The 26,377-nt window shown below is 39.4% G+C and overlaps 1 protein-coding gene across 3 annotated transcripts in view; it reads left to right on the forward strand.

Moving 5' to 3' along the window:
* The window catches only part of KDSR (3-ketodihydrosphingosine reductase), a 36,543-nt gene extending 16,560 nt beyond the window's left edge, over positions 1 to 19,983 (forward strand). For 2 of the 3 annotated variants that reach the window (XM_067567919.1, XM_067567920.1), the window contains exons 6-10: positions 545 to 736; positions 2,866 to 2,949; positions 13,156 to 13,239; positions 15,356 to 15,457; positions 15,879 to 19,983. In XM_067567919.1, coding sequence (XP_067424020.1) covers positions 545 to 736; positions 2,866 to 2,949; positions 13,156 to 13,239; positions 15,356 to 15,457; positions 15,879 to 15,998 — 582 coding nt within the window. In that variant the 3' untranslated portion in view covers positions 15,999 to 19,983. Of the gene's footprint in view, positions 1 to 544; positions 737 to 2,865; positions 2,950 to 5,482; positions 6,130 to 13,155; positions 13,240 to 15,355; positions 15,458 to 15,878 lie in introns of those variants that run through there. The other variant, XM_067567921.1, reaches the window with a different exon arrangement.
* Positions 19,984 to 26,377: the final 6,394 nt, after the last annotated feature.

Consider the following 26,377-nt stretch of genomic DNA (forward strand, 5'->3'; position numbering starts at 1 on the left):
CAATACCATGCTGCTGGAGGCACAAATCATCACGCTTTTCTCTCCCTTTAATACCCTGCCAGTCATCGGACAATCTCCCAAATCTATTGCTTATTTACAACAAACTACCTTCCTGCTTTGTACCTTTAAAGTTTAGTAACTTATTCTTCACAGTATGATTCATATGAATGAATATTTAAACTAATTGTTTTCTAGACAGGTGCAAAAGGCCTTATCTCTGTTTAGGTCAGATTCCAATAGTTGAAAGTTGCTAAACATACTTTATTTTGAATACCAGCATCTTGATTCAAGGTGTTATTAAATGCACTAAATGGCATTGGGCTATATGTATTAAAAAATAAAGATTCTCACCTCAAGTACATATAATATCCCGAGTTTTAGAATAGACTATAACTATCCTTCCCATACTACCTGACAGAACTAATTATAAGCCTCTTACGATTACTATGTTGTGATTGATGTAAATATGGATGGTTGAGAAATGTTGAATGCTAAGAATTTTGTATCTGTACAATTCAAATATGATATTCATTATATTTGCCAGAGGTTAATGGCAGTCAACTATCTGGGCAGTGTTTACCCAAGCCATGCAGTAATTGCTACCATGAAGGAACGAAGAATGGGAAGGATTGTGTTTGTATCATCTCAGGCTGGACAGTTGGGACTATTTGGTTACACAGCTTACTCTCCAACAAAGTTTGCTCTTCGAGGATTGGCTGAAGCCCTGCAAATGGAGGTATGATTTATTTCTCAACTACTTGTAAATATTACAGAAATGTTGCATCTCTTGCATCTTTATGTATGGTTTGACATACTATACTACTAAAATGCCTCTGTACAACTGGTCCAGTTAAGAACAAGGCAGCAGCTTTTAGACAGTGACTTGTCAGTTATTTAAATGAAACTGATGGGTCAAACAGATTATGAACAACTTTTTTAAAAAGTGTGGTTCTGATCTGAAAATGATTAGGAAAAAATCATTGAGGCTCCATATTTGTCAATTTATGTATTATATGTCTTTGGTTTACAAGTAAAGATTTTTCTAACGGCTAGGCCTAGTGTTCTCACAGGCAAGCTGTGTTCTTTCCATCTTCTGCATCATTGCCGATAACAAATAGTTACATGCCACATTAGGCCCTCAATGACAGCTGTGCAACCTCATTGCTGTTTATGAAGTTGCACAGCTATAACTGAATGAAGCTCAGTAAAGAATTCTGATGAAGGAGAAGGCATAGAATCAGCTCATTCTTAGTTATGTAGGTTCCTTCAGTAACAGAAGTGTAAAAAAAAAAAAAAAAAAGTGAAAACCATTTTAAACTGAAGTAGGAAGCTATAATTCTGAATAATATGCAAAAAGCCCCACATCTGTCTGTAAAAATTTCTCTTTTCTCAATTGATTCAAAGAGCAGAGTAGTACTTAAATAAAATCCATGGACATATGATTGGACACTAACCCACAATTACTCCCTTAAATAATTACATTTTATAAACTAAATTGGGCCAGATCCAGTACTAAAATGCCTAACAGGCACATTTTTTCAATGTTAGAGACAGACACCAGTGGCAAGAAAGTTTTATATCATCCAAATGGACTTGAGTCTGACTTTAGGGATCCACTTTTTAAAATTAAGTTTTTGTGTGTGTGTGGATCTCCCCTTCCCTCTGTCCCCTTTTTTGATTCCTAGGTTCTTGCTGCCTTGGCCAGAGTGGACTTAAAGTGCTGAAGAGGGAGTGCTTAATATATGCTTATAGATGGAGGGTGGAGAGAGGGAAAGATAATGTCTCATCGCTCCAACCCCATTGTCTATTATTTAGTAGCACTGATGGCATTCTGTTCAGACTCTTTGATCAGAAGGTCGGTGGCTGGTATTTTTGCCAAAATCTGACTCTAATTTTAAAAAATTCACCTGCTTATATGGCCTTATGACTTGGAAGCTTAAGTTAATTATAGAATATTTATAATAGGAAAAAAACATTAGGAATGTTTACAGTACTCCTGTCATGTTCAGTCTGAGTCTTAGTACATGTAACGACTGTAGGGTTATGTTGGAAAGCTTTTGAACTTATTTGGTAGATGCTTTACAAATACATAACACTCTCTGGATTACAGCCCATGAAAGCTTATGCCTGCAGAAATTAAATTTGTTAGTCTTTAAAGTGCTACAGAACTCTTGTTGTTTTTGCTGTATACAGGCTAACACGGGTACCCCTCTGAAACTCTCTACCCTGAGAATCTTTCTTAGTGCTTTTGCTGTACTTATCCTTCTGAGTGTTGTTTTCACACAGTTAATTTTTTTTAAATTTGTGACTCAATATTTTGAGACAGTACTTAGCAACACCTCTGTCTAACGAAAGAGTATCAGATTTATTCATGCTGACTTCTGATTCTGCTTTCTCCTTTTCACTATCATTACAGTGTACATTCACATCTGGCAAAAGCACACTAACGTCAATTTATGCCTCAGTCAGAGCCAAACTATGACTGGCATAGATGAGCATGGGATTTAATAGTATTGTGATTTGTTCATAAGTTTAATTTTTTTAAATTTAGAAAGAATGCATCCTTTTCTTTTCTACACTTCAGAAGCTCTCTGCGTTGCTTTTAATAGAAATTTAGCTGTTGTATTTTGGAAAGATTAGTTATAATGTATAACTAACTCTTCAAATTCTCTGCTGTTCCTGTTATCCTTCCTTAGTAAAATTATAGGCCTGATCTTGAATAACCTGGCTGTAAGATTGTATATGTGTTTGCAGATTTTTAGCCTGTTTGAAACATCTTATCAGCACAATGCAATGTCAATATAAATATATGAAACTTAACATGTCCCTCATATTAAGAGATGCAATTATTTTTCCAAAACACAGGTAAAGCCTTATAACATCTATGTGACAGTTGCCTTTCCTCCAGATACTGACACACCTGGCTTTGCAGAAGAGAGCAAAACAAAGGTAACATTATTCATAAAGAATCTTGAACGCATGTCCAGGATTTCTCACTTCTGAAATTAAAATGCATTGTCACTGAGTTCATTAGCATCATGATTTATATGTTTTTTTTAAAAACCCTAAATTACATTAGATAATACAACTGAACTTTAACTATCAAATGTTTATCAACAGGAACATTCACAATCAACTTGTAGGAAAACCTTTTTTTTTTTTTCTTCTTTTTCCCTTCAGATAAGTGTTCTGAGTTCAGTGGCAACAAATACTTAAACTCAACACTCTATATGCATCTAAATTTTTCTTTCTTTGAGTCTTGCTCAAAAAGTCATAAAAGTGGAAATAGTATTAACAATTGTTAATCGGTCTACATTGCTTCAACACTGGTTTAACAACAACAAAAAATCTTACTTAACAGTTTCATATTTAAAGTTTAAAAGTTATTTGATTAAGATGGGCCAAAGTTAGCTGTCAGTTATACGCATGAACCTATGAATTAAGTGTGTTCATGGGGGTAACTAAGTGCAGAATTTGACCATAATCTATTATTAAAGTAGGATTGAAACTTTTTTCTCTTGATATTAGATACCTAAATGCAATTCTACCATATCACTTCCCATCAATGTGTCTGCCAACAAAAGGCTTTTATTTAAAGTAAATAAATAAATCTCTAATATTCTAATATAGGATGAGTTGCTTCTCCTCAGTAGGCCTTTCAGAACAGATCACCACACAAAAGAAGCATAACTTTTTAAAGGAGCTACATGTCTAGGGCTCATGTCCATGTTGAAGTTTAAACTGAATACTGAGAAGATGAGGTTCCTTTTTATTACAATGTAGTGAACTAGAAACCAAATGGATCCACCCTATCCTAGAACATCTATAATGTTACATCTAAGAGTAGAGAGTTAAATTGGATCTCCTATCACATATAGCATTGAGTTCCTTTTGTCTTTCTATTTATATAGGAGTCAGCAGGGATTATGTAACACAACTCTTTTGTAATGAAAATATTCCTGTTTAGTCATTCTCTTTTGAGATCATATACATTGAATCCAAAATCCTCCCCCCACTCCCATTCCAAATTATGGGACAGCGCTCTCCCGTCTGCATAATTACTCCACTTCTACGAGAGGCAGAAGCTATGTTGGCGGGAGAACATGCCTGTCAACGTAGCATCGGTATAGATAGCCCTTAGGTCTCTGTAACTTACGTCACTCCCCCTGAATGATGTAAGTTCAGTTTAAGTGGTAGTGGAGACTTGCCTTTGTTATTGTAAATTATGGCTCTTTTGGTAAAAAATCTAAGTTTTCAGCTACATCTTAAATGTTATTCCTTATCTTATGCTGTCTGGATAGGTTTTGCATATTTTGCTATGGATTTGGAAATAGAGAATCTTCTTTCTTATGGGATTTTCTATGGTGTTTAAACTAACTTGTACCGTAGTTTAAGAGCAATCATCACTAGAAGATACATATTTGCAGAAAAATTTGTTTCTCAGGCCTTTGTATGTTAAACAAAAGTAATCAAAGATAGAGAATCTTAAATGCTGACATCAAACATGGTTTTTAAAAAATCATATATTCATTACCCAGTGCTGATTTTGCTGAATTTGCAAAATAGTTTCTGCTACAGAGTCTCCCATTCTGTTTCCTAATGCTCATAACTTCTGAAAACATTCGCTTTTTGTTTGATATTTGACTACAGCTGAATCTGTAATGTTTGAGCAAAATCCTTTGATATTCTTGAGTTAGTGCAAATATGCATCTGTGCAGGGGCAGAATTCTGTCTGGGTTCAGCAAAAATGGGAGATGTTTGAAATTTGGTGTGGAAAAGTAGTTCATAAGTACTTCATGGGATTGGATTGGGAGAAATTTGGGTTTGGTTTACGAAGTTATGAGCATTTGACAATTGTGGAATGTGTACAGTAGTCTTTGCAGGGTGGGTTGATTTAAATCTAAGCCATTTGAATCATTTTAATCATTGATATTAATCTTTTAGTTATTTTTCCTAATGAGAGGTTCATTCTCCCTGGTGGGTATTGTCATTAAAATACGTTGATTTGTGACCAGTATAGCTTTTATGCTAAATTTGGCTAATCAAGAGGATACACTATATCTATGCAAACTTAGTTAAGCAATTATGTAGCTCAACATATATTTATTTAGATTCTTAATTTTTACATTGTGTTAGAAAGTGGTGAATAACTATTTACTGGATTTTTTTACTAAGGATTGATGTCAAACTGAATTTGAATGGAGTTGGAATTCAATTACATTTACAGAACTAGAATTTTAAAAACTCTTTAGTTACATAAAGAGAGTGCTGGATACTTACAGCTTGTGTATCAGAAGTGTTTTGCATTTAAAACTGATATATTAAACAAAGGAAATAGTAACTATAGTTAGTTAACAGATTTTCTGGTCATGATGGTCCAGATTTTCAGATGTGCCCACACTGATTGAATACCTAACTCCTAGTGAAATTAATGAGAGACCCGAGGTGGATGAGGTAATATCTTTTTTTGTTTTTGTTTTAGGACCAACTGCTGTTGGTGGAAGGCACAAGTTTTCAAGCTTCACCGAGCTCTTCCTGAGACGTGAGGTCCTTTCCACCAACAGCAGCTGGTCACTAAAAGACATCACCTCACTCACCTTGCCTCTCTATATCTGAGGACCAACACAGCTACAGCATCACTGCAAATTGAAACTAATGGCAGTTAAGTGCCTACCTTGCTTATGAACTTTGGAAATCACACTAGCACCTATATTCATCTTTAGGTGCCTAAATACTTTTGAAAATCTGGCTCTATGTCCTTCAAAGTTTTAGAATTAATGATCTCACCCTCTCCCACCTGGGTGTTTCTTTGTTTGATTTTTGTTTTTTAATAAACTGGAAGAAGAAAATAAGTCTTCCTGCTTTTTCTTTCCCGGTCAATTTCTCAACTTTGAATGAACTAATCCAAATGAAGAAAGTATTCTCTGCACTTGCTAGCTAAATTGAAACCAAAAGTAACCAAAACGTTTTTCTGCATAACAGAAACTGTAGAAGTATTTGCATTTGGAAAAATATAGCCGTTCCATTGTAAAGGCTGAAAATAATATAGATTTTTAATATGGTAGATGATGTGATGTTTTTAAAGTTTGAGATGACTTCAAAAGTTAACATTTTTAATAGAATGTAAAAGGCCACATCCTTTAAATCATTAAAGTTCGAGGAAAGCTCATTGATCCTATTTAAATGACTGTAATAGAATATAGTAAATTCAGGGATTAACATAGGTTGTCATAATTTCAAATTAAATTTTGAACAGGTTTATTTTAAAAAATTAATGCATTGTATTTAAATACAAAAAATAGATTTAAAAAAAAATTTTTTTATCCACTTTGAGTCTTTGCTAATCTCTGTGCATGTAGTTAAATGCATTTTATGTGCACATGCAGCTAATTAAGTGTATAGTTAATTTCTTACAGACCGCCTGAACATTACAAATCTGTAGTTCTTGTGTTTAATAAAAAAACTATCTGGAATAGGATTTTGTGTTGCAAGTAAAGATTCTCTTACAAAAGACATGCTCTGTGGAGCAGAGTTAAGCTTGTGTATATGATCATTACATAGGTGTTTACTTACTTTTGGAGTTTTGACTGTGCAATCTCAGTATTACACTAAAGTAATTTCTGTGTTTAATGTACATAGAGTTGTATTTAAGTTGTCAGTCTTGGTTGTTTAAACTTCAGCAGAAATTCTTATAGCGATGTGCTAGAGAGATAAAATTGCTCACCTACCTGAAAGCTAGGCATCCCAAACTCTGGTTTCTGTTCTTATAACAGACCTGTTAGATCAAAAGGGAACTAAATGATAGATGCCAAGTTATATGTGCCTCAAGACATTAATGTAGTACATCAGCTGCTTCATTTGAGACGTGCAAGAACTTCACATGTAAACTTCCTAAATCCCCAAGAAGGGGAAGAGATGTAAAATTGGATTTTTGAAGGATACTGTCCTCAGAAAACTACACTTTGAATGATTTCCTGTTTTGTGGATCTAAAAGTATTTTCTGGTTGTTCTTCGAGTGCCGGTCCCTGGATTCCATATGTGGGTGCACATACGTACTGTGCATCGGGACCGTTTGAAGTAGTCTCTGTCACCCCGCGCTCCCTGCGTGGTCCACGTGGTGTGTCTGAGGTCTTATGCAGCTGCACAGGTCGACGCCCCCTCATTTCCCTCTTACGGCTGCATGACCAGAGTCAGAACATCTCTCCTCTTTGTCTTCAAACTGGGTAGCTAGAAAACTGTTTTATATATACTCCATAGGTATTGTAAGAACCCAGCTGTTGTAGTTTGTGGGGGGTTATTTTGTTTCTTTTTTAAAGTTCTGGTTAGCATTAGTTAGGTTAGTTAGCAATATCGCTGAACTTCAACAGAGGCATCCCACCCGTTCCAGGGAACAATGCCACGATAAGTCAGGTTTAAGAATTGTGTGTCTTGCCCATGATCCTTCTCGATCAGCAATGAACACTAGCGCTGCCTCTATTGCCTGGATGAGACCCACATTGTCCATCTGCTGGTCAGTCCCAGTGCGAACCCATGAGGCTAGCGAATTGAGGTTGCAGAAGCATCTGATAGAGGAGGTAATGCGTCCGCATGTGCACTCAGAAGTGACGGCGACAGACCCACCGGAATGCCCAGCCACATCGGTGGTGCATGCGTCCCCCACTGGTTCAACACTGACAGCGCCGGCTAAGACCCACAAGGCCCATAAAAAACATTGACATGGGCACAAAGGAGGATCCCCAGCAAGATTAGCATCTAAGCACAGTGTTACGTTCCCAAGCTGGGACAAGCTTGGCGAGAAGTCATGCATCGACACAGAAGGGCCCACTCCGAAGAAATCCAAAATGGAGCGAAAGACGAAGCACCTGGACAGACTGGCACCTGCGACTGCCACAGCAACTGAACCACCGGCTCCCCCAGAACCTGTGACTCCACTGGGCTGAGCGCATTCCTGTTACCACATACACCGGGCAGGCTATCGACCCACACGCCTATAGCAGAGCTGTTCTTGCCTCTGAATAGCTCCTTACCACTTCAGGGCCCAGTGGCGGTCATAAGGGCTCCATCTTCAGCAGATGAACCACTGCTCCTCTGGGAACCGCCTGTCAGATGCCCTGCAGAACTGGCACCAGCACTGATGGTCCTGCCCTTCCCTGAACAGCACACAGACTCTTAAGTGGTCATCTGAACCGGGGCTGTCTTTCTCCCCATCACACAGCCCATAGTACCAACACCAGGCATTCCTGCCATCATACGCACCAGTGGAGTAGTGGTTCCAATATCCACATGACCCACGAATGCAGAGACCAACATGCCTGGTCATATTGGCATCACTGGAACCCCTACCAGGGCCACGCAGCACCACTGCCACCACTATATGGGCCTCCATAAGAGTACACTTCCTCCGCTTGTGAAGAGACACACAGCAGGACGATGTCCCCAGCACCGTCTGAATAGCGGAACCACCACTACAATTGGGGCATCTTCATCCCTGGATGAGGCTCTTATTCTTCCCACGCTGTCCCCACCGCATGATCAGGGACAGTATCAGGACCTCCTCTGCTGGATGGCAACAGCTCTTAACCTGACAGCGGAGGATATAAAAGACCCCAAAGATGAATTCTTGGACATTTTACAACCCGCAGGTCCCTCTTGGATTGCACTGCTAATTCATAAGACAATTCTTCAACTGACTCAAGCAATCTGGCACATCCCAGCATCCTGCACCCCTACACTTAGGCACATGAGAGGCGCTATTTTGTCCCAGCCAAGGACACCAATTTTCTTTGTCCATCTGCCACCCAACTCCCTTGTAGTGCAGGTGGCTATCCAATGTGCCAGGCAACAGCATTTCTGAACAACTCTGCCGCATTGGGCAGCCAAAAAGCTGAATTTAATTAGGAGAGAGCTACTCCTCAGGTAGCTTGCAATTCCAGATTGCCAGCTACCAAGCCATACTAGCTAAGTACAATTTCAGATCATATGCTAAGCTGGCAGAGTTCCAACTCTCCCAGCCGGGGGGCAAACAGGGAGACTTTAAATCCCTCATTGATGAGGGCAGGTTGGTGGCTATAGTTACTCTCCAGGCAGTGGTTGATGCAGCGGACACAGCAGCGCGCTCCCTGGCCTCAGGGATAGTCCTCAGGTGAGACTCCTGGCTGCAGACGTCAGGATCTCCCAAAGAGATCCAAACCACCTTAGAAGACCTCCCTTTCAACAACCAAAAGTTACTCAGTGAGAAAACAGACGAAAACCTGCATTCACTCAAGTACTCCCAGGACACAATGAGGTCCTTGGGCCTATATACTGTGGCTCCTGCCCGCTACTGGAACAGACCATCTTTCCATACACAATATACCAGCCGACCCATCTATCAACACTACCCATTGCGCCAACAAGAGCAGCCATGCTGATGCCAGAGGTCTCAGTGGCCTAGATTCTCCACTGTGTCCACCTCTACGGCATCCACTTCCCAACATTGACCCTCAAAACCTTCCTTTTGACTCTTACATAGAGACCAGTGAACCTTCTCCCACACCCCATTCGGTTTCCCCTATAGTTTTTGGGGGCTATCTTGCTCTCTTTGCCCACACTTGGAGCAAGATTACCACCAATTAATGGGTGCTAGACATCACACACAAAGGTTATCTAATAGAATTCACACCTTTCTCCCTCGTCACCCTCCCCAGAAAATCATGTGCGTTCAGCACAACTGGACCTTCTATAAAGGGAAGCACGCACCCTCTTCAAAAAAGGAGCTGTAGAACTGGTCTCACGCCATTATCAGTGCTATGGTTTTTACTCCCTCCCCTATTTTCTCATACTGAAGGAGGGAGGAGATCTCTGCCCCATCTTGGATCTGCGGGCACTGAACTGAATCCAGATTCCGCTTCCAGTGACTACTCTTCCCCAAATCATAACCTCCCTTCCCCCTGGAGCATGGTTCGTGGCTCTCGATATGAAGGATGCATATTTTCATGTGGACATCCACTCCAACCACCAAAAATTTCTTCATTTTACAGTGGGATACTCCCATTACCAATTGTGTGTTCTCCCCTTCTGCCCCCGAGTGTTCACAAAGGCCTTTGCCATGGTAGTGGCTTATATGAAACGCTTGGGCCACTCCCTCTTTCCTTACCTAGACGATTGGCTTTTAATGGCATCATCACGGGACTGCTTTTTCGTCACCATCTGCATGTTGCAGGAACTCCTAACCAGTTTGGGAGCATGCATCAACGGTGTGAAATCCACCCTTGTACCAACTCGGAAACTCACCTTCATAGGAGCATGTTTGGACTCTCGTGCAGGCAAAGCATTCTTTCCAAAAAACCTTTTTGCGACATTCACCTCCTTAATCATGCGTTTGCAATGCTGCCCATGCACATGCCTTCACCAATGCTTGTCGCTACCGGGTCATATGGCGGTGTGCACATCTGTCACACCACATGCGTGCCTTCACATGAGATGTCTTCAACTGTGGCTCTGCTTGGTGTACGATCCGCAACAGGACCACTTCAACAAACGGGTTCTCCTCTCTCCCACTATACTGACTTCCCTCTCCTTTTGGTGCTTACCCGTCCAAAGTCATGGTGGACACTCCCTTCAGCTCCTCAAGCCATTCTCATTACTGACACTTCCCTAGTTGACTGGCGTGCCCACTTATGGCACAAGGCCTTTGGTCCCCCAGAGAAACAAGGATGCACATCAACATCCTTGAATTACTAGCAGTCCAGTGCACCTGTCAGATGCTCCTTCTCCTCATTCAGTCCAAATGTATACAACTTCTCTTGGACAACATAACAGTGATCGTGTACATAAACAAACGGGTGCCAGATCACCTACCCTCTGACAGGCAGTACGATTGTGGAACTGGTGCCTATGGCACCACATCATACTTCAAGCAACACATCTACCGGGAACAGACAATCTGTTGGACACTCTCAGCCACTCCTTCCATTGCAACCACGAGTGGGAATTGCACGACCCCACTCTCCGTGCCATATTCCATCAGTAGGGCACACCACGATGGGACCTCTTCGGGATGACCACCAATCACAGATTCCTCCTCTTCTGTTCCAGAGGCACCCTGGGGCAGGGCTTGCAATGGAATCTCTCCTCCTCCACTGGACTATGATATGATAGAACTATGATATGCTTTCCCTCCATTCCCACTTCTACCACAAGTACTCCACAAAGTGAAACGAGACCAACGGCCCTCATATTCATAGCCCCCTTCTAGCCCCATCACTACTGGTACACAGATCTCCTGCAACTGTCAGTCCACTCACCAATTCGCCTTCCTCTCCTACCAAATCTCCTCACACAACAACAGAGTCAAATCCACCACCCTAACCCAGACTCTCTTCACCTCATGGCCTAGTGTTTAGAGGGGGCTAGTGAATAGACAACGCGTGATCCTCGCCCTACTACCAGACCCTGCTATCGAGCCAAGTGGCATTGCGCAACCAGCACTCTTACAAACATAGCATTCATTCCACTCATGCCCGACTACCTACTTTACCTTCACCTTTCAGGAGTCGCCTACTCCTCCATTTGAGTCCACCTTGCAGCTGTCAGTGCCTCCCAACCTTGGATGGGTTCTCTGTCTTCAGCCATCCAACTACTGCTCAATTTCTTCACGGCCTCCTTAAACCTTTCCTGCGGTCAAGAAAGATACCCCTCCAGGGAACCTCAAACCTGTCCTCTAAGCCCTCCCTAAGCCACCCTTTGAGCCGCTAGCTACTTGTTCACTCATGAAGGTAATCTTTTTAGTGGCCATCACCTCCGCCTGAAGGGTTAGTGAACTAGTAGCCATGATGGCAAAACCACCCTTTACGGTGTTCCAGAAGAATAAAGTGTCCCCACAGCTCCACCCCAAGTTTCTCCCTAAGGTGGCCTCCCCATTCCTCCTCAATCAGGTTAGCCATCTCCCAACCTTTTAACTGAAACCACATATCTCCGTCAAGACACATACCGTACACTCCTCTGACATCCACCACGCACTGGCCTTTTATCTTGAACACACACACGCGCTTTCCGAACTTCGCCCAGACTTTTTCTCATTGCAGTGGAGCACTACAGAAGTGTTGGGACGAGAAGGCACAGCATTGCCAAATGGATCGCCCACTGTATTGCAGAGTTACTCCCTTTCATGAGTCTCTCCGTCACCTGGCATTACTGCCCACTCTACAAGAGCTCAGACCACAATGTCAGCCCTGCTTGCAGACATCCCATGGCAGGACATTTGTAAGATGGTGACATGCTCCTTCATCCACATGTTCACTGCTCTTTACACCATATATCACTTGGCAGCAGCAGCTGTGGCAGTCGGCCATGCAGTGCTACAATCTCTGACATCTACTGAGCCCTCGCTCCCACCTCCAAACTGATTACTGCTCGCAACGCTATCCACACAGGGACCAGCACTCAAAGAAGAAAGGGAGGTTACTTACTGTAACTGATGGTTACAGTTGAGATGTGTGGTCCCTATCTGGATTCCAATCCCACCTCCATCCACTCTGCTACAGGTTTGAAGCCTGTGATAAGAGGGAACCAAGGGGTCGTCGACCCATGCAGCCTCATAAGACCTTGGATGCACCACATGGACCACTCAGGGAGCACAAGGCAACGGAGACTACGTCAAACAGTTCTGTCACATGATGCGCATGGAATCCAGATAGGGACTATACCTCTTGAAGAACCATCAGTTACAGTAAGTAACCTCCATTTAATGGAAAGCAGTTTAAATATCCAGTATAAGCTACAGATGATAGAACTTTGAATATATGTAGCATATTAGCTAAGCAACATTTGATCTGATAACTTCACTTAAGAATAAAACACTTGAATTACTATTTTTAGTAAAATATTACAAATAATTAAAAGCAAACAAAGTGTTGGCAACTTGTTATGAAGTTCTCCTTTAGTTGGTGAGATGCTGCCTTTACCTTTATAAAAGGAGGAGTTGTCTGACAATCCATTAAGTGCCCCTTGTTAACCTGGGGTGTCCCAGTGAACCTAAATTGATGCCAATTCACTTAAAGCCTGAAGCAGGTAAATTACATGACCTAAGAAATAATGGTAACTGAGTATTTTTGTCTTCTCTGTGCTGTCAATATAATTACATTTTTAACAATACTTCTGTATCTTCTTTTAAAGCCTTTAGAGACTAAACTAATTTCAGAAACCTCATCCGTTTGCCAAGCAGAACAGGTTGCCAGAGTTATTGTTAAAGATGCCATAGTAAGTAATTTTTTTAATGAGGTCTTTATGGGAAGGGATGGAATGGTATGAGAAGTGGTGATATGAAGTACTTGTTTAAGGATATAAATAGGAATGGGTAAATATAAAAACATTTCTTCTACATGGAATATTACTTTTGTTTGTTGTACAGTAATGTTGGTTGTTCTTTTTAGTGTCACTGTATTTCCCTTTCACCACCCTGCCCCCAAACATCAATCATTTAATCCCTTGAGCTAAAATGTCTCTGGAGCATCTAATCTTAAAATGCAACAAAAATGCAGCAGTGTCATGTCAGAATAGACTCAAACAAAAACTGAGTGTTTTAAAACACTAAACCCAGATGGTTTTCCATGAATCAAATGGTTAGTGAAAGGTAACTTGCCTAATGCCTATGAAAGCCTTCATTTCTGTAGTCAAGTTCAGTTGACATTGAAGTAACTGTACAAAAATTCACAGTATTCTAGTGTGTTTGAGTATTTGATTTGTGAATAATCACTGCAGAAAATCCCACTGCTTGTAGCAAAGGAGAAATCAGCATTCCCAGTGCCTCTTTGTTCTCAGAGATCCTTGTGCTGTAGAATCTTCATTCTTAAAGCACAAAGAGAAATGATATTAAGAGCAGTACCTTAAAGCAACTACCTGGAAAGAAGTCTTGAGAATAGAGTGTCATCATATTTGCATGCAGCCACATACTGTCAAATTTTGTTTGTTCTTAATATATTCATATGGTCTGACTGACCACTGCAACCCCAATAGTATAATTTATAGTTCCAGAAAAGGAGAAGATATTCCCTACACCAAGTATGTGTTCGGGTTTTTTGATCTTCATCAACATGCTGTATAGTTGCTCTTAGTTATTTCCAGATAATATAAAAAAGGTAAACCCTGTGTAGCCAAGAGAATTCTGTACAGAACATTATTTCAGAATGTCCAAATATGTCTTAAAAACAATTTAAAATAAAAGGTGGGGGTTCAAATTATCATAGGAGGTAACCATCTTCCCATTATGTGTACAAGGGTATCCAGAGTAACAATAATAAATAAGGAAATATTTATTTTAGAGTTTCCCAGTAAAATATTCCCAGTATTTTCACAGTGGGGCTGCCTGAATGTTAAGATCATTTACTATAGTTCTCTGTGCAGTAATGCTCTTTGGGACAATTTCACTATTTTGTTGAATGGGAAACTTTTGTTCATGGAAGCCAAATACCATTTTTTGTAATGTGCAATACGTAAAAACAAATCATACCAATTAAAGACTGCTAGATGGACAGCTCACATTTACTCACATTTATTTGAGAAGGCTGTATCTTCTAGCTAATGTTAAATCTTTCCACATACTTAATTTCACATTATTTGTATAGCACTAGCACTTAGAGGCCACATTTGGGGATCAGAGCCTCGTGCTTGGTGACGGGTAGCGGTGTGCGTGTGCAGTTGTGTGCACATACATATAAAAAAAATGGCTCTTGCCCTTAGTCCTTTAGCCCCTAGATTTGTTCAGCCTTCCATGTGCATTTTGATTTTGGACACCTTATTCAGGTGCATGAGCTCCCTACAGCTCAAAACAAAAACGTGTTTTAGGTCCCTACCACCCAACCTAAAGTAAAGCTGGTATATTTTTCACATGTACCTAAAAACTGCTGCTCATGTTGACACAAACTGTGTAGGTGAAGGAATACCCAGTCTCTTACCCCACTTGAAATGAAGCACCAAATAAACAACATCTACCTTTAGTAAGCTAACCTTGACAAGGAACAAGCTAGAATCTGAAGAGAATGAAATACTGCATTACAAAGTCTTCTGATGGTAGAAGAATCTAGTACTGTCCTTGAATCATGTTTATAAGTGCGGAAAATATCTTAAATAATCAATGTATCCTTTATCGTCTTTTTGTGTTTTGTGGGCAAAAATCTGCATGCTGTTAGTAGTTAAGCAAATATTTCAACACTTTTTAAAATACTGATTTTTAAAAAAAATTATTTTCTTATCACTGTTTTATAACCTTAAACTAACCAATCTGTTTGGTAATACTACTTTAAAACAATTAACAGAGAATTTTGCGGTTTGATAGCCTTTTTGGTTTTGTTTCATTTTAATTTCTCCTCTTTCCCAGCAAGGAAACTTTAACAGTTTTATTGGCTCAGATGGTTACATGTTATCAATACTGACCAGTGGAATGTCACCAGTCACTGCTATTACTGAAGGTCTTCAGCAGGTAAGATCTGGAGAGGCTGTAATTTTTAACCATATTTTTTTTACAAAGATTTTGTCATATTTAGTAAAATACTTGAAAATGTAAGCGTAGAACCTTCATCCCTGTGAGGTGAGTGAATATTGTAGCACAGATGAGTTAACTAATTTGTCCAAGGCTTCATGTTGAGTTGGTGGCAAAACTGAGATTAGTGATCATGTGCTCATGGCTTTAAATTTGTTACTCAGTCCCCAGCTTTTATGTAAAACTTGGTAAGTTTTCATATGTGTCCAGTAAACTTATTCCTTCATTGAATTTATATTGCTTACCTGCATGAGGCTGTGTGCGCATATTAAGTAAAAACAATCATGTTGTATAGAATATAATAAAACAAAATAAAAAGAATGTTGAAATAGCTGAAAGTTCTTTCTCTCTGTGCTTGCAGGTTGTTTGCATGGGCATTTTTCGCATCATTGGTTTGTTTTACCTAGGAAGTTTTGACAGCATAGTTCGTCGCTGCATGATACAAAGGGAAAAACCTGAAAGTACAGATAAAACTAAATAATCTTTACTCACTGAATCAGAAGAATATTAATCTTGGACAGCTTGCTGCTAATTTGGATTCAATTTCTCACCTAAAGACTTTCATTTAAATGCTCGGATATGTGACAGATGAGTTCCTTTGAAATGCAAATGGAAGAGAGAATTTAAAGTACAACCCCAGGAAATACCCAACTATGCAAAAGTATGAATGAAGACTAGTTTTTCCAATGGTTTGAGTTGGAGAAATGTTTGGGAATCTATAGATGATAAATATGAAGAGTAAAATTTCAGAATGGGTTATTTGTTGGTAATTCTGGATAAATACTTGGGTTTTCTTTTTTTGATGGTGTGAACTTAGAATAAGGCTAAGTATCATCACACCTTGAACCTAAGAAGTTTGAACTCTCCTTGAAGAAAGAGTTTAGGCTCCTAACAGATTTCCACAACCGTATTTCAACTTTGAATGTTCTGATTACTTTTCCCATTGTCAGTAAATTTGTAAACTCTTATCCATAGCTTTCATCATGCACTATGATGGCTGTGGCATTTTTAGATGGTAGAACTGTGTCTATATGATCCAAAGCTTCTCAGTGGGGGGGAGTAGTTGAGGTATGCTTCAGTAGCTGCATACCCTTCTAAAGGGAGATGAAGAACCCATTCTCCACTGAGAAATGCTGGGAGATATCTTTCTGGTCTTCTGAAATACCTTCTAAACAAATCAAACCATTACGCACATTTTTAAAAACTGCAAATGATGAGCCAAACAAATAGTTGATGCACTCAGTTGTAATTAAAATGTTAACTTAAAATGCTAGGTTCTTCCAGTAGCAGTAATATAGCTTCCAGGGAGGTCAAAATAGCATTCCAGATTAATTTATCCCTGGATGTAAATATACTTGTTAGGATGACAAGGTCTGGTTTAAAAATACACTCCACTCTCTTGCTTTTTATTATATGCACATATGAATAAGGCTACATCACATCTGTGCCAGATGACTCTGAACCCAATATTTTCTAACAGTTCTAAGTTTCTAACACTTGAAAATATTTAGTTCATAACAATGATAGCATAAAGAGGATGCAGTATATTGTTCACTTGATGGACTACTACAGTAAGTGCCTATGAGTCTTTTTTGCAAAAGCAGCATCTTTCATATTTGTTAGCACTGCTACATTTTTAGATGTCAGGTTTGTCTATTCTCAATCCATATTTTGACTTTAAAATTTAGCTTGTAAAATTGTCATTCCCACTTTCTCCACAGGAATACATTTTAATCAAATATTTGGGTGAAATTGATACAGTTTCTTAGTCCTCTCTGTCCCTTGTCTAAAGAATGGTTTAATGGGAAACTATATGCTTAAAATATTTATTACCTTACGTTATTAACTGGAAGAACTTCAAAAATGTAACCATTATTGATGCTGTATACTTTTCTCCCCACTCAGTACAATTAGTCAGTTTAACTTACTGGGTTTTTTGCACTAGCATAGTGCTGCAGAGTTTGCTCTGTAAACCCTGTAGAGGAGTATTCAAACTGACAGTCTAAATTTAAACAGTTTCTCGTCAAGAGATTAATTAGTGTTTATACTGGGCTTTATAAAACTCTTCACAAAGCCTAAGTTTGGGGGCCAACCTACCAGAGTATCTCTTTAAATATGTAAAATTTTGCATGTCTAATTATCAGAAGAATAAATAGTTTTGAGCATAGTGGGCATCCTTACAATTCTAAACAGCTGAGTTTCACAGCAGAAGAAACTATGTTGCATATACATTAGTTACTTTGTGCTGTTTATTATGGATTATCAGAGGTGTGTGCACGGGATGTGTCGGGTGTGCCCAGGCACACTCTAATGCCGGGGAGCATAACCTTTTATATGTGTCCCGCAAATCTTTCTGATTTGGGCTAGTGGTGCTGCCGCCAAAAGAGTGCGCATGCCCACACATTTGTCAGCAGATGGCAAGAGAAAGCAAGTTGCCGCCAAAAGGGAAGAAGACGCGTGATGCAGCGGCGGAAAGGAAGGCACCGCGCTCTGCCGCCGAAATCCCATTCTTCAGGAGATTTCTCGGCGGTGAGTGGTACACAGCAAGAATTCCGCCGGCAGGAAATTCAAATGTGGCCCACCGGTGAAATTGATGTCGACACCCTTGACAAAGATTCTGGGTGTATACCCTAATGTCAATTCCCTGGGTGCACACCCTAACCAAATGTGCTGCGCACGCCTATGTGGATTATGTATTATGGAGCATTTACAATAACATTCAGTCATTGTTTGCTGTATTTATTGAAAGTCATCGCAGCCCATTCTGTCAGGACCGATATATCTTACTAGTGTGTATATTATAACAAGTCTTGAATAAGAATATTAAAGAATAAATCAAGAATAAGATTAAAGTGTTGAAACCTGATACCAGGTCAATGAGTTAGTATTTCTGTCAAAATGCTAAAAATAACAAGTCTCTGACTTATATCAAAAATCTGAAGCCAAGATTTCAAAAGCAACTAGCAATGTTGGATGCCTCAATTTCTGGGTGATGAACTTGAGATCTTAAAGGACTGCTTTTTCAGAAAGTGTTGAGTACGCAAACTGAAAATTGGGCCTTCTTTAAGGTATCTCAAGTTGGGTACCAACAGTCACTAGCTAGTTTTGAAAATGCTGATTGAAGACTCCAAACTAAGGCTGGTGCTTTGCTCTTAAAGTTTAAAGCTTTTGCTTATATAAGACTACTGAATTAAATTAACATACTGTGACCCAAATCCTGCAGAGACATGTGCAGGTGCTTAACTTTGCACGTTGTAAGTAGTCCCGTTGACTAGGGGCTAGTCTATGCTTAAAACATAAGTTGACAAACAGAGGTGTGAAAAATCCATACCCATGAGTGTTGTAGTTACGTTGACCTAACCCCTAATGTAGATGAATCCAAGAATGCTTCCATTGATCTAGCTATCATTGCTTGGGGAGGTGGAGTTCCTACAGCAATGAAAGAAACCCTTCTGTCACTATAGCCTCCGTCTACACTACAGGTTTACAACAGCATAGCAATGGTATGGCCTAAGGCTTTGCAGATTAGATTCTATATCTCTCTTAGTAGTGTGAACCAGATAAGTACAGAATTTCATCTTTGAATGTCACAGTTTTGTTGGTGCAAGCTAATGCATTTAGTTAACTTGTTGACAGACTTCCATATGCATTATGATTATGCGGTGGTTCATTACTTTTATCAGAAAAGCCTAACCTGGAGATAATTAGAGCTAGGGGATTCTAATAAGCTTTAGCATAAAGCTATAAAAATGGGGAGGCAGCTAAAAACAAGAATACTTTTGTAATCTTTTGGAAAAGATGACTGACAGCCTAGAGATTTGTTGTCTGCTAAACTTAATCAAGATACCTGCATCTGCGTTTTTTCCATAGTGCCACAGATCTCTGAAGAATTTAAAACAAAATATCCTTACCCACTGTTTTGTCAAATTGACAGTATATAAATTGATGCTATAACCAGATTCCAGTGTTATGCCTTTTCTTGAATGATTTTAAACATTCGATTTAAGTTTTGATAGGTGAACCAAAATGTTTCTCTTCCATTCATCTAGTTTCTAGTTACTACTTTAATGTTAGAAAGTACAGGATGTATTATAAGTTTAACTAAAATTCTGGTTTATGTGCAATTTAAGTAGATTTAACGTTTACTAAGAAAGAAGGAAATTTGTAGTTACATGTTAATTTTCTGTGAAACACTCTAGGCATTTTAAATGGTAACAATGTATATAGCTATTTTAAAATTTATCTCATCTTGAGCTTATTGCTGCAAAAGCTTTTGTGCCAGAACTGTAAACTAATTTTCATATTTTGTATTTCTCAAAATAAATGGAGGAACAAGAATGCTTATTCTGAAGCTTATTCTGAAGCTCTAAATTTAATATAAAAAACCCCCCCAAACTCCTTAGCCCATGGCTTACAAAACTTTGTAGTTTGTTAGTGTTGCACATATTAAATTTTGAAAATTGTCATCTTTTCCATTTTCATTGGTTTTGTACAACTTTAATTGTAACTGAACTTACACTGACACGAGAGGTATTTATTCTAGGAGCAAATTTTTGAAGGAAAAACTTTAAAGCAAAATTTGCATTGTAGCAATGAATATTCTAAGTGCAAGAAAGCCTTCTGTGTTATCAGTCTTCTTATAAACTTCCTCATTCCCCAAAGTTGTAAAGCATTCAATAGTCCCTATCCTCCATGGAGATCAGTTAGCAGGGGCATGTGAGTGCCCATTCACTTCAGTGAAACTTAGCACAGATGCAGAGGATAATGCTAACAGAGCCAAGTGTGGGATCAGCACCATAGTATGCTGAGTATTTTGTGCAACTTTCTAATACTGGCAAATCCAGACAGGGAAGGTTTACCTTTTTCCGGATTAGAAAACTTCAGAATCAAGGTTTGTTTTTATTTTAATATATATTAAAGCAAATTGAAGAATGTGACATCCATAGGTTAGGATTGCCATAGCTGATCTCTGAAAGAAAAATCCCTTCTTTCTCTACAAAATTGTGGTATAGAAGTAAGCCTTTTTCTGGCTACTCCTGAAATAAATCCAAAATTTGAGAAGTTGCTTTCGAAAGAAAACAACTCTTGTGAGCTCAGAACTTCTCCTTGCAAATGGAGAAGACAACGTTGTTACCAGGACACCCACAGCAAACCTGAATTGGGAAAAGAACATACTAACAAAAGATAAATTGCTAAATTTAAAGCCATGAGGACTGATTTTTTTATAGCAAATATTTGGGAATTAATAAATTGGGAACTCTACCTTCCAAGTCTATAATAGAGACAGGAACTCTGCAGTTGGAACTGATCTTCATCAAAGCAGTAGCCCAAAGCAAAATTGGATTTAAAAAATAAGAGTAATGTGAATTAAAGATTGTTCTTCAGTAATACCGTTGAGTTTGACTGGCAGAGAGCAAATGAGATTGTGACATTGGTCTACGCTCTCCCAAGGTTAGCAATGGCCAAGAGACTTCTTCGTGAGGCTGTACTGCTATCACCAGAAAGAAACCATGAGAAAAGCTGGAGAACTAGAAAAAAAGCCTTTTGTCAGGAAACAATATAAACTTAAAAATATCTATCTGCATTCACCCTAAGTACTTTGAGATAGTTAAATTAAAAAAGGTCTTAAAAGGATCATTCCAGCCTCTCATATACTGACAATCTTATATTTAGAGAGAGAATTCCTGAAATTGATACCAAGCTCTAGAAAAAATAAATTCCAGAAGTCTCTGGACATAAGATTGCAAAAACCGACAGTGAAGGATTGGCAGCTGGTGAAACCTCAATGATAAGTAACAAATATGGGCAAAAAAAACTCCACAATGGCAAAATACTGAAGAATTGGATAGAATGAACTTAGACCACAGGTTTGAATTTTGTTTGGAAGTAAATTCCCATGTTAGTTTTAAATCTTTAACATTCTAAGCTAATTCTATGTTGCAATGTAAAAATCATAATGAGTACTGATTAAAACAATGAATAAAGTCAATACATAATTCTGGAATTTCAAATAAAATGCAAATAGAATGCATATAAAAACAAAGGAGAAGAGCTGAGGATAATATGATCTTATAATATTGATTGTAGGGCTAATATTGAAATACGCTAATTGGCAAAATAAATCACAGGAGATTATATCAAATGGAAAAGATTGAATAGCAGAAGTGAGAGTAAGATCTGAATGAATTTAAGAAATTTGCTCCTGATAACTTGTCTGTAACAAAAAGGTATCCTGGTGTTACAAGAACAGGTGATCTGGGAGAACTGGTTAAACCAGGCATATTCTTCTTCTAATAGCTAGACACATCCCCTTTGTTTTAGAGAGAACTGAAAGAGGAAGCATCATTCTTTTTATTTAAAAGAACGTGTGGAGAAGACTAGAAGGGAGATTACACTGAAGTTATATCCCAAAATCTAGGGCAAAATATATTTTTATGCAACTTTTTGAGAACTGGGTCTTCAAATGAGGGATTTTAGTTAAACCTTACACTAGATAATCAGATGGAAAAGTTAAGATAATAGTACTACTAGTAAAAGCTAATAAGCCATTTAATTTACAATTGGCTCAATACAGTGAGACTTAATTACATCAATTATATATTAAAATAAAATTTTTGTGTTCAGTTATCAGCGATACAGGATTCATAAGTGGGCAATATTGCACTCACTGTTTGCAATGCAAGATTCTGGCAAAAACTTGCAACCTTGCCTGTTTGAAGTTAAATTTAAGTGTCTAGATGTGGATTTAAGAAGCTATGGCCTGACTTGAAGCCCTGCACATCCATGAATTCACTGTAGTCACAGGCAATGCTTATACTCCTCACCTTTGAAAATTAGCCTGTGTATATTTAAGAGCCTAATTTAGGCCAGGTTTGAAAAATTGTTGATTTGTATGGGCCTACTAAATGAACTGGAATGTTACTTTCTTGATGCAAGAACCCTAAGTGGTGGTGAATATTGAAAAGAAAATAGATTAATACTTAAAAGTATTTCAGGATAGCATCAGCAGTAAGGGAAGTACTAATAAATTTGGCTTCTAGACTACCAAAAAGCCCACACAAAAGCTATAGTAATTACCAAAATAACTAGAAGGTATAAAAAAAACCTGTTAAAAACAAATAAAATTAATGCCTCTTAATTTTGTCACATACCAAGAAAACTTTTCACTTCCCTCTAGCAGTTTCCCATTGTTGTTACAGTGGCAACATTGAGCAATCCTGCAGCTGCAATCCTATAATGCAACATTCTCTTCAGGAGTGACTGGTCACCTAGTACTTTTGAACTCCATTACATCAGTGTCATAGGGACCAGTAATCCACCTCTTTCCATGCCCAGGCTGGTCCACACAGTCACATTGGTTCCTGTTACCTGCTACCTTTTTGCTGCCAACATGGCTCCTTACTTCTGTGCTGCTGTCTATTCTGTGGAGAAGTGCTTGATTTCCTTGTACAGTGGAAGAGTGGAGTGGGTCCAGGCCTAGCTGGGTACTCTCTCAAACATAAGAATATTTATAGCAACTTGGTGAAGGAGTTGGCAGAACTCTGATACTCTAGCGAGGAGGCCCAAGGGGAAGGGAACTGAGGCAAGAGCACCAAAAGGTTAAGGAGAATGATGAAGTCAAGAGCCACCTGCATCACCTTTGTGTTTTATACCAAGTTTGATGTTATATTCAGCAGGGAACCTACCACCACTTCTGTAATAACTCTGTACATTTTATATATGAAGTAGAGGAAAGCCCTTTTCTCCCCAGAGAGGTAGGCGAGGAGGAAGTAAGTGTTTGGCATGGTATGCAGCTGGACCCTAGCCTCTCAGTTTGAATGCCTCATGCTAGCATATGTTTTATCCCTGAAAGAGAGAGATTATGGTAGGTAGGTATGGTAGGTAGGTATGCCTGGATGTTGGCTTTGCCTTGAAAAAGGTGTGGGAGAGATGGTATCTACCACTATACCCTTTAGTCCCAATCAGTCTGCAAACACTGTGGTGCATGTCCTCACATTCTCAACACACCCACATCAACTTGCCTCTTTCCCCTATTGACAATAGGAGGCAAGCATGAACCCAGAACTAATAGCCACCTTATAATAAAACCCTCCTTTCCCCCCTTCTCTTATATGTGCAGAAATTTTTTAAGACAGCTATTTTTTTTATTGCAGAGGCCCTAGCTGCATCAATAATAGCACTAAACAATATTCATAGCAACTTAAATGAGGCAGCACTCACAACAAATGGTTTAATGCAGTTGACCTCATGGGGGTACAGATGGCTAACATGGTTCTTTAATAGCAGTACTTTTAAGGCATATGCAGCTTAGCAAGACACCATTAACAGAAACATACACTACACTTCAGTTCACAAATTCAGGATCACACAATATACATTTTCTTCCAGAGTTGCTGTAGCATTGCAACCATTGAGCCACAGGCATTGTATTTACTTTGAAAAGGCTTCATCTACTGTACAAACATAGCATGTGCACACGTTATAGCTGGCACAGGAGGTAGACACAGTGAACTTTAAAAGCATGTTGCAGCATGGCTGGAGACAGAACATAGAGCCAAGCAAATGCAGCACTAGGCACAATCACTAAAAAGCTTTCATGGGGCCATCCATGGGCCACTGGCAGAACAGCCTGTTAATTTTTACACACAACTTTCCAGTCTGTGGACACAATTTTTTTCAGCTAATAATATTTAAGCTTTGCATGGACACTTAGGCTGGCCCACCGTGGTATGATATTTCTATGATCCTCCACCAAGATCTCTGGGGCCATCACTTTCAGGCTTTTTGCCTTCAGCAGACAGCATGTCCACCTCACACATCGATCCTAAAAATAGGGTCTCGCTCTCACATATTGTGTAGCAAGGAAGGTTTTCCTCACTGAAGTTGTCATGTCACAAGACACTCCAGCTGCCCTCCCGTCTCCCACAGGCACTCTCCCCGCTCATGCTGTAATTGCTCAGCAGTTGTTAAGCAGCGCAGAAGCTGCTTACCAGTGTGTGGCTTTGTAAGCCAGGGAAATAAAGGATCGGCAGGGTCACCTAGAACCATGATGGGTTTTCTAGGTGCATGTCAACTAAAAGATGAGATGAGGGGAAGCGAAGGAGTCTCCTTTCAGCTTGGCAAGAAGGGCAGCATTTCTAAATATACATATAGCGTGGACTTTTCCAGAGTGGACAGTGTTTGTCAAGTATACATCCACAGTGATATACAAAGGGCCCCATAACCATCAAGAAGTGCCCCGCAGGCTAGGGATGGAGGAATACACAGAATGGGGACATTATTTATTACCATTGGGTCTAGAAGCTTGACCAATAGATCAGGACTCCCATTGGGTTATTGCCCAACAGTGTGAGAAGTCCAGCTCATTGAACCCATCTAATCATGTTCTTCTGTATCAGATATGGACTGTACTTGCTTATACACAACAACTGTGTTCATCATAAGAGCCTTTAATGCTCTGCCAGGTATGGCCGAGGTTCATTTAAATAAGGTATTTTACACACAGATTAGCATTCCACTACAATTATTTCCTGCACATTGCCTCACCTGACTAACCTGAACAGCAGGACATAGTATTGCTTTGCACACCTTGCTGATGATTGACCTCACTGTTGGTTTTTGCAACATTCAATTGATTTCCGACCATTCAATAGCAATCTGGGTTGCATGCTTCCATGTGCAATTGCCACTTGCTTCTACACTCGAAGGAAAACTTTCCTTTTGTTGTTTTTGTGCTACAGGGCTGAGGCAACTCTGTATACAAGTTCAGAGTTGTGCCTTTTTGCATCTTAAAAGTTCTGGAGCCACTGTTGGTTGTCTGCGGTTTGCACAGTGCTCATCGGACAGGGCCATGACTGTCACTCCAATTGCAGTTGATCCATGAATACCTGAAACACTGTAGTCTCTGCATTCATAATCCAGTCATCCATAGTTCAGTCTGTCTGTGTGCTGCGTCTTTAGTATACGATCCTTTTGCTTTTGCCTGCCCTTACACTGGCGAAGACAGCTTCATTCCTCTGTGTCTCTGCAACTATGGTTGCGCAGAGAGTTTATAAATGGTGTGCAACAGTAGGTGGTTATGGGAGAGAACAGAAGGAAGTGTGGCGACATCATCCCATGTTCCTCAAATTCCCTGAGAGGCATGCGGGTGCCACCCACTTTAAAACAGTTGACCCACATGACAAAATGACAATTTCTAAAAAGGCAGTGGACCTGCTAGCGATGTGGAAGACACTGTAATGTCTACACAGAATGCAAAATGTTTTTTGCCAATGCATTTTGATGGCATGTGGACACAATGCACTGGCACAAGCATCCAAGTGTGAATGCACTCTGCCAAAATAGTTTTGTTGTTAGCATTATGCCGATAGAACGTCAACCGGTACAACTTTCTTGTTTAGACAAGGCCTTAATTTTTTCTCTCTATTCATATAAGAGTTTATCATTCTCCATCCCCATTCCTAAATATGTACCCTAACATTTAGTTTGCTTTCTTGACATTGCAGCACACTGAGCAGAAGTCTTCACTATCCAGAACAAGGCTCAGATCTCTTTCCTGAGTTGGTAATTAATTTAGAATCCAGTGAGATGGCCAATAATGGTTTCAGAGAAACAACTGCAAGGTATGCAACAGCTAACAGTCTATAGGAGAAAAGAAGAGACAACCAACCCTCTCCTCCTGCTTTATTATATTTTCAGGCATGGCAGCTGAGCTGACTAGTAAATTGGTTGCATTGAAATCAAGATGAACATTAGCCCCCTAGACAGCAACCAGAATGCACTGATGGGGGGTTCTGAATGAAGTTGCATGGATACTAAAGTAATAGAAACCCTCTAACATGTACAATTATTCATTTAAAA

The sequence above is a fragment of the Emydura macquarii genome, unplaced genomic scaffold (assembly GCF_026122565.2).
Source record: "Emydura macquarii macquarii isolate MOO-44397 ecotype Brisbane River unplaced genomic scaffold, CSIRO-AGI_Emac_v2 contig_2825, whole genome shotgun sequence".
Taxonomy (NCBI): domain Eukaryota; kingdom Metazoa; phylum Chordata; order Testudines; family Chelidae; genus Emydura; species Emydura macquarii.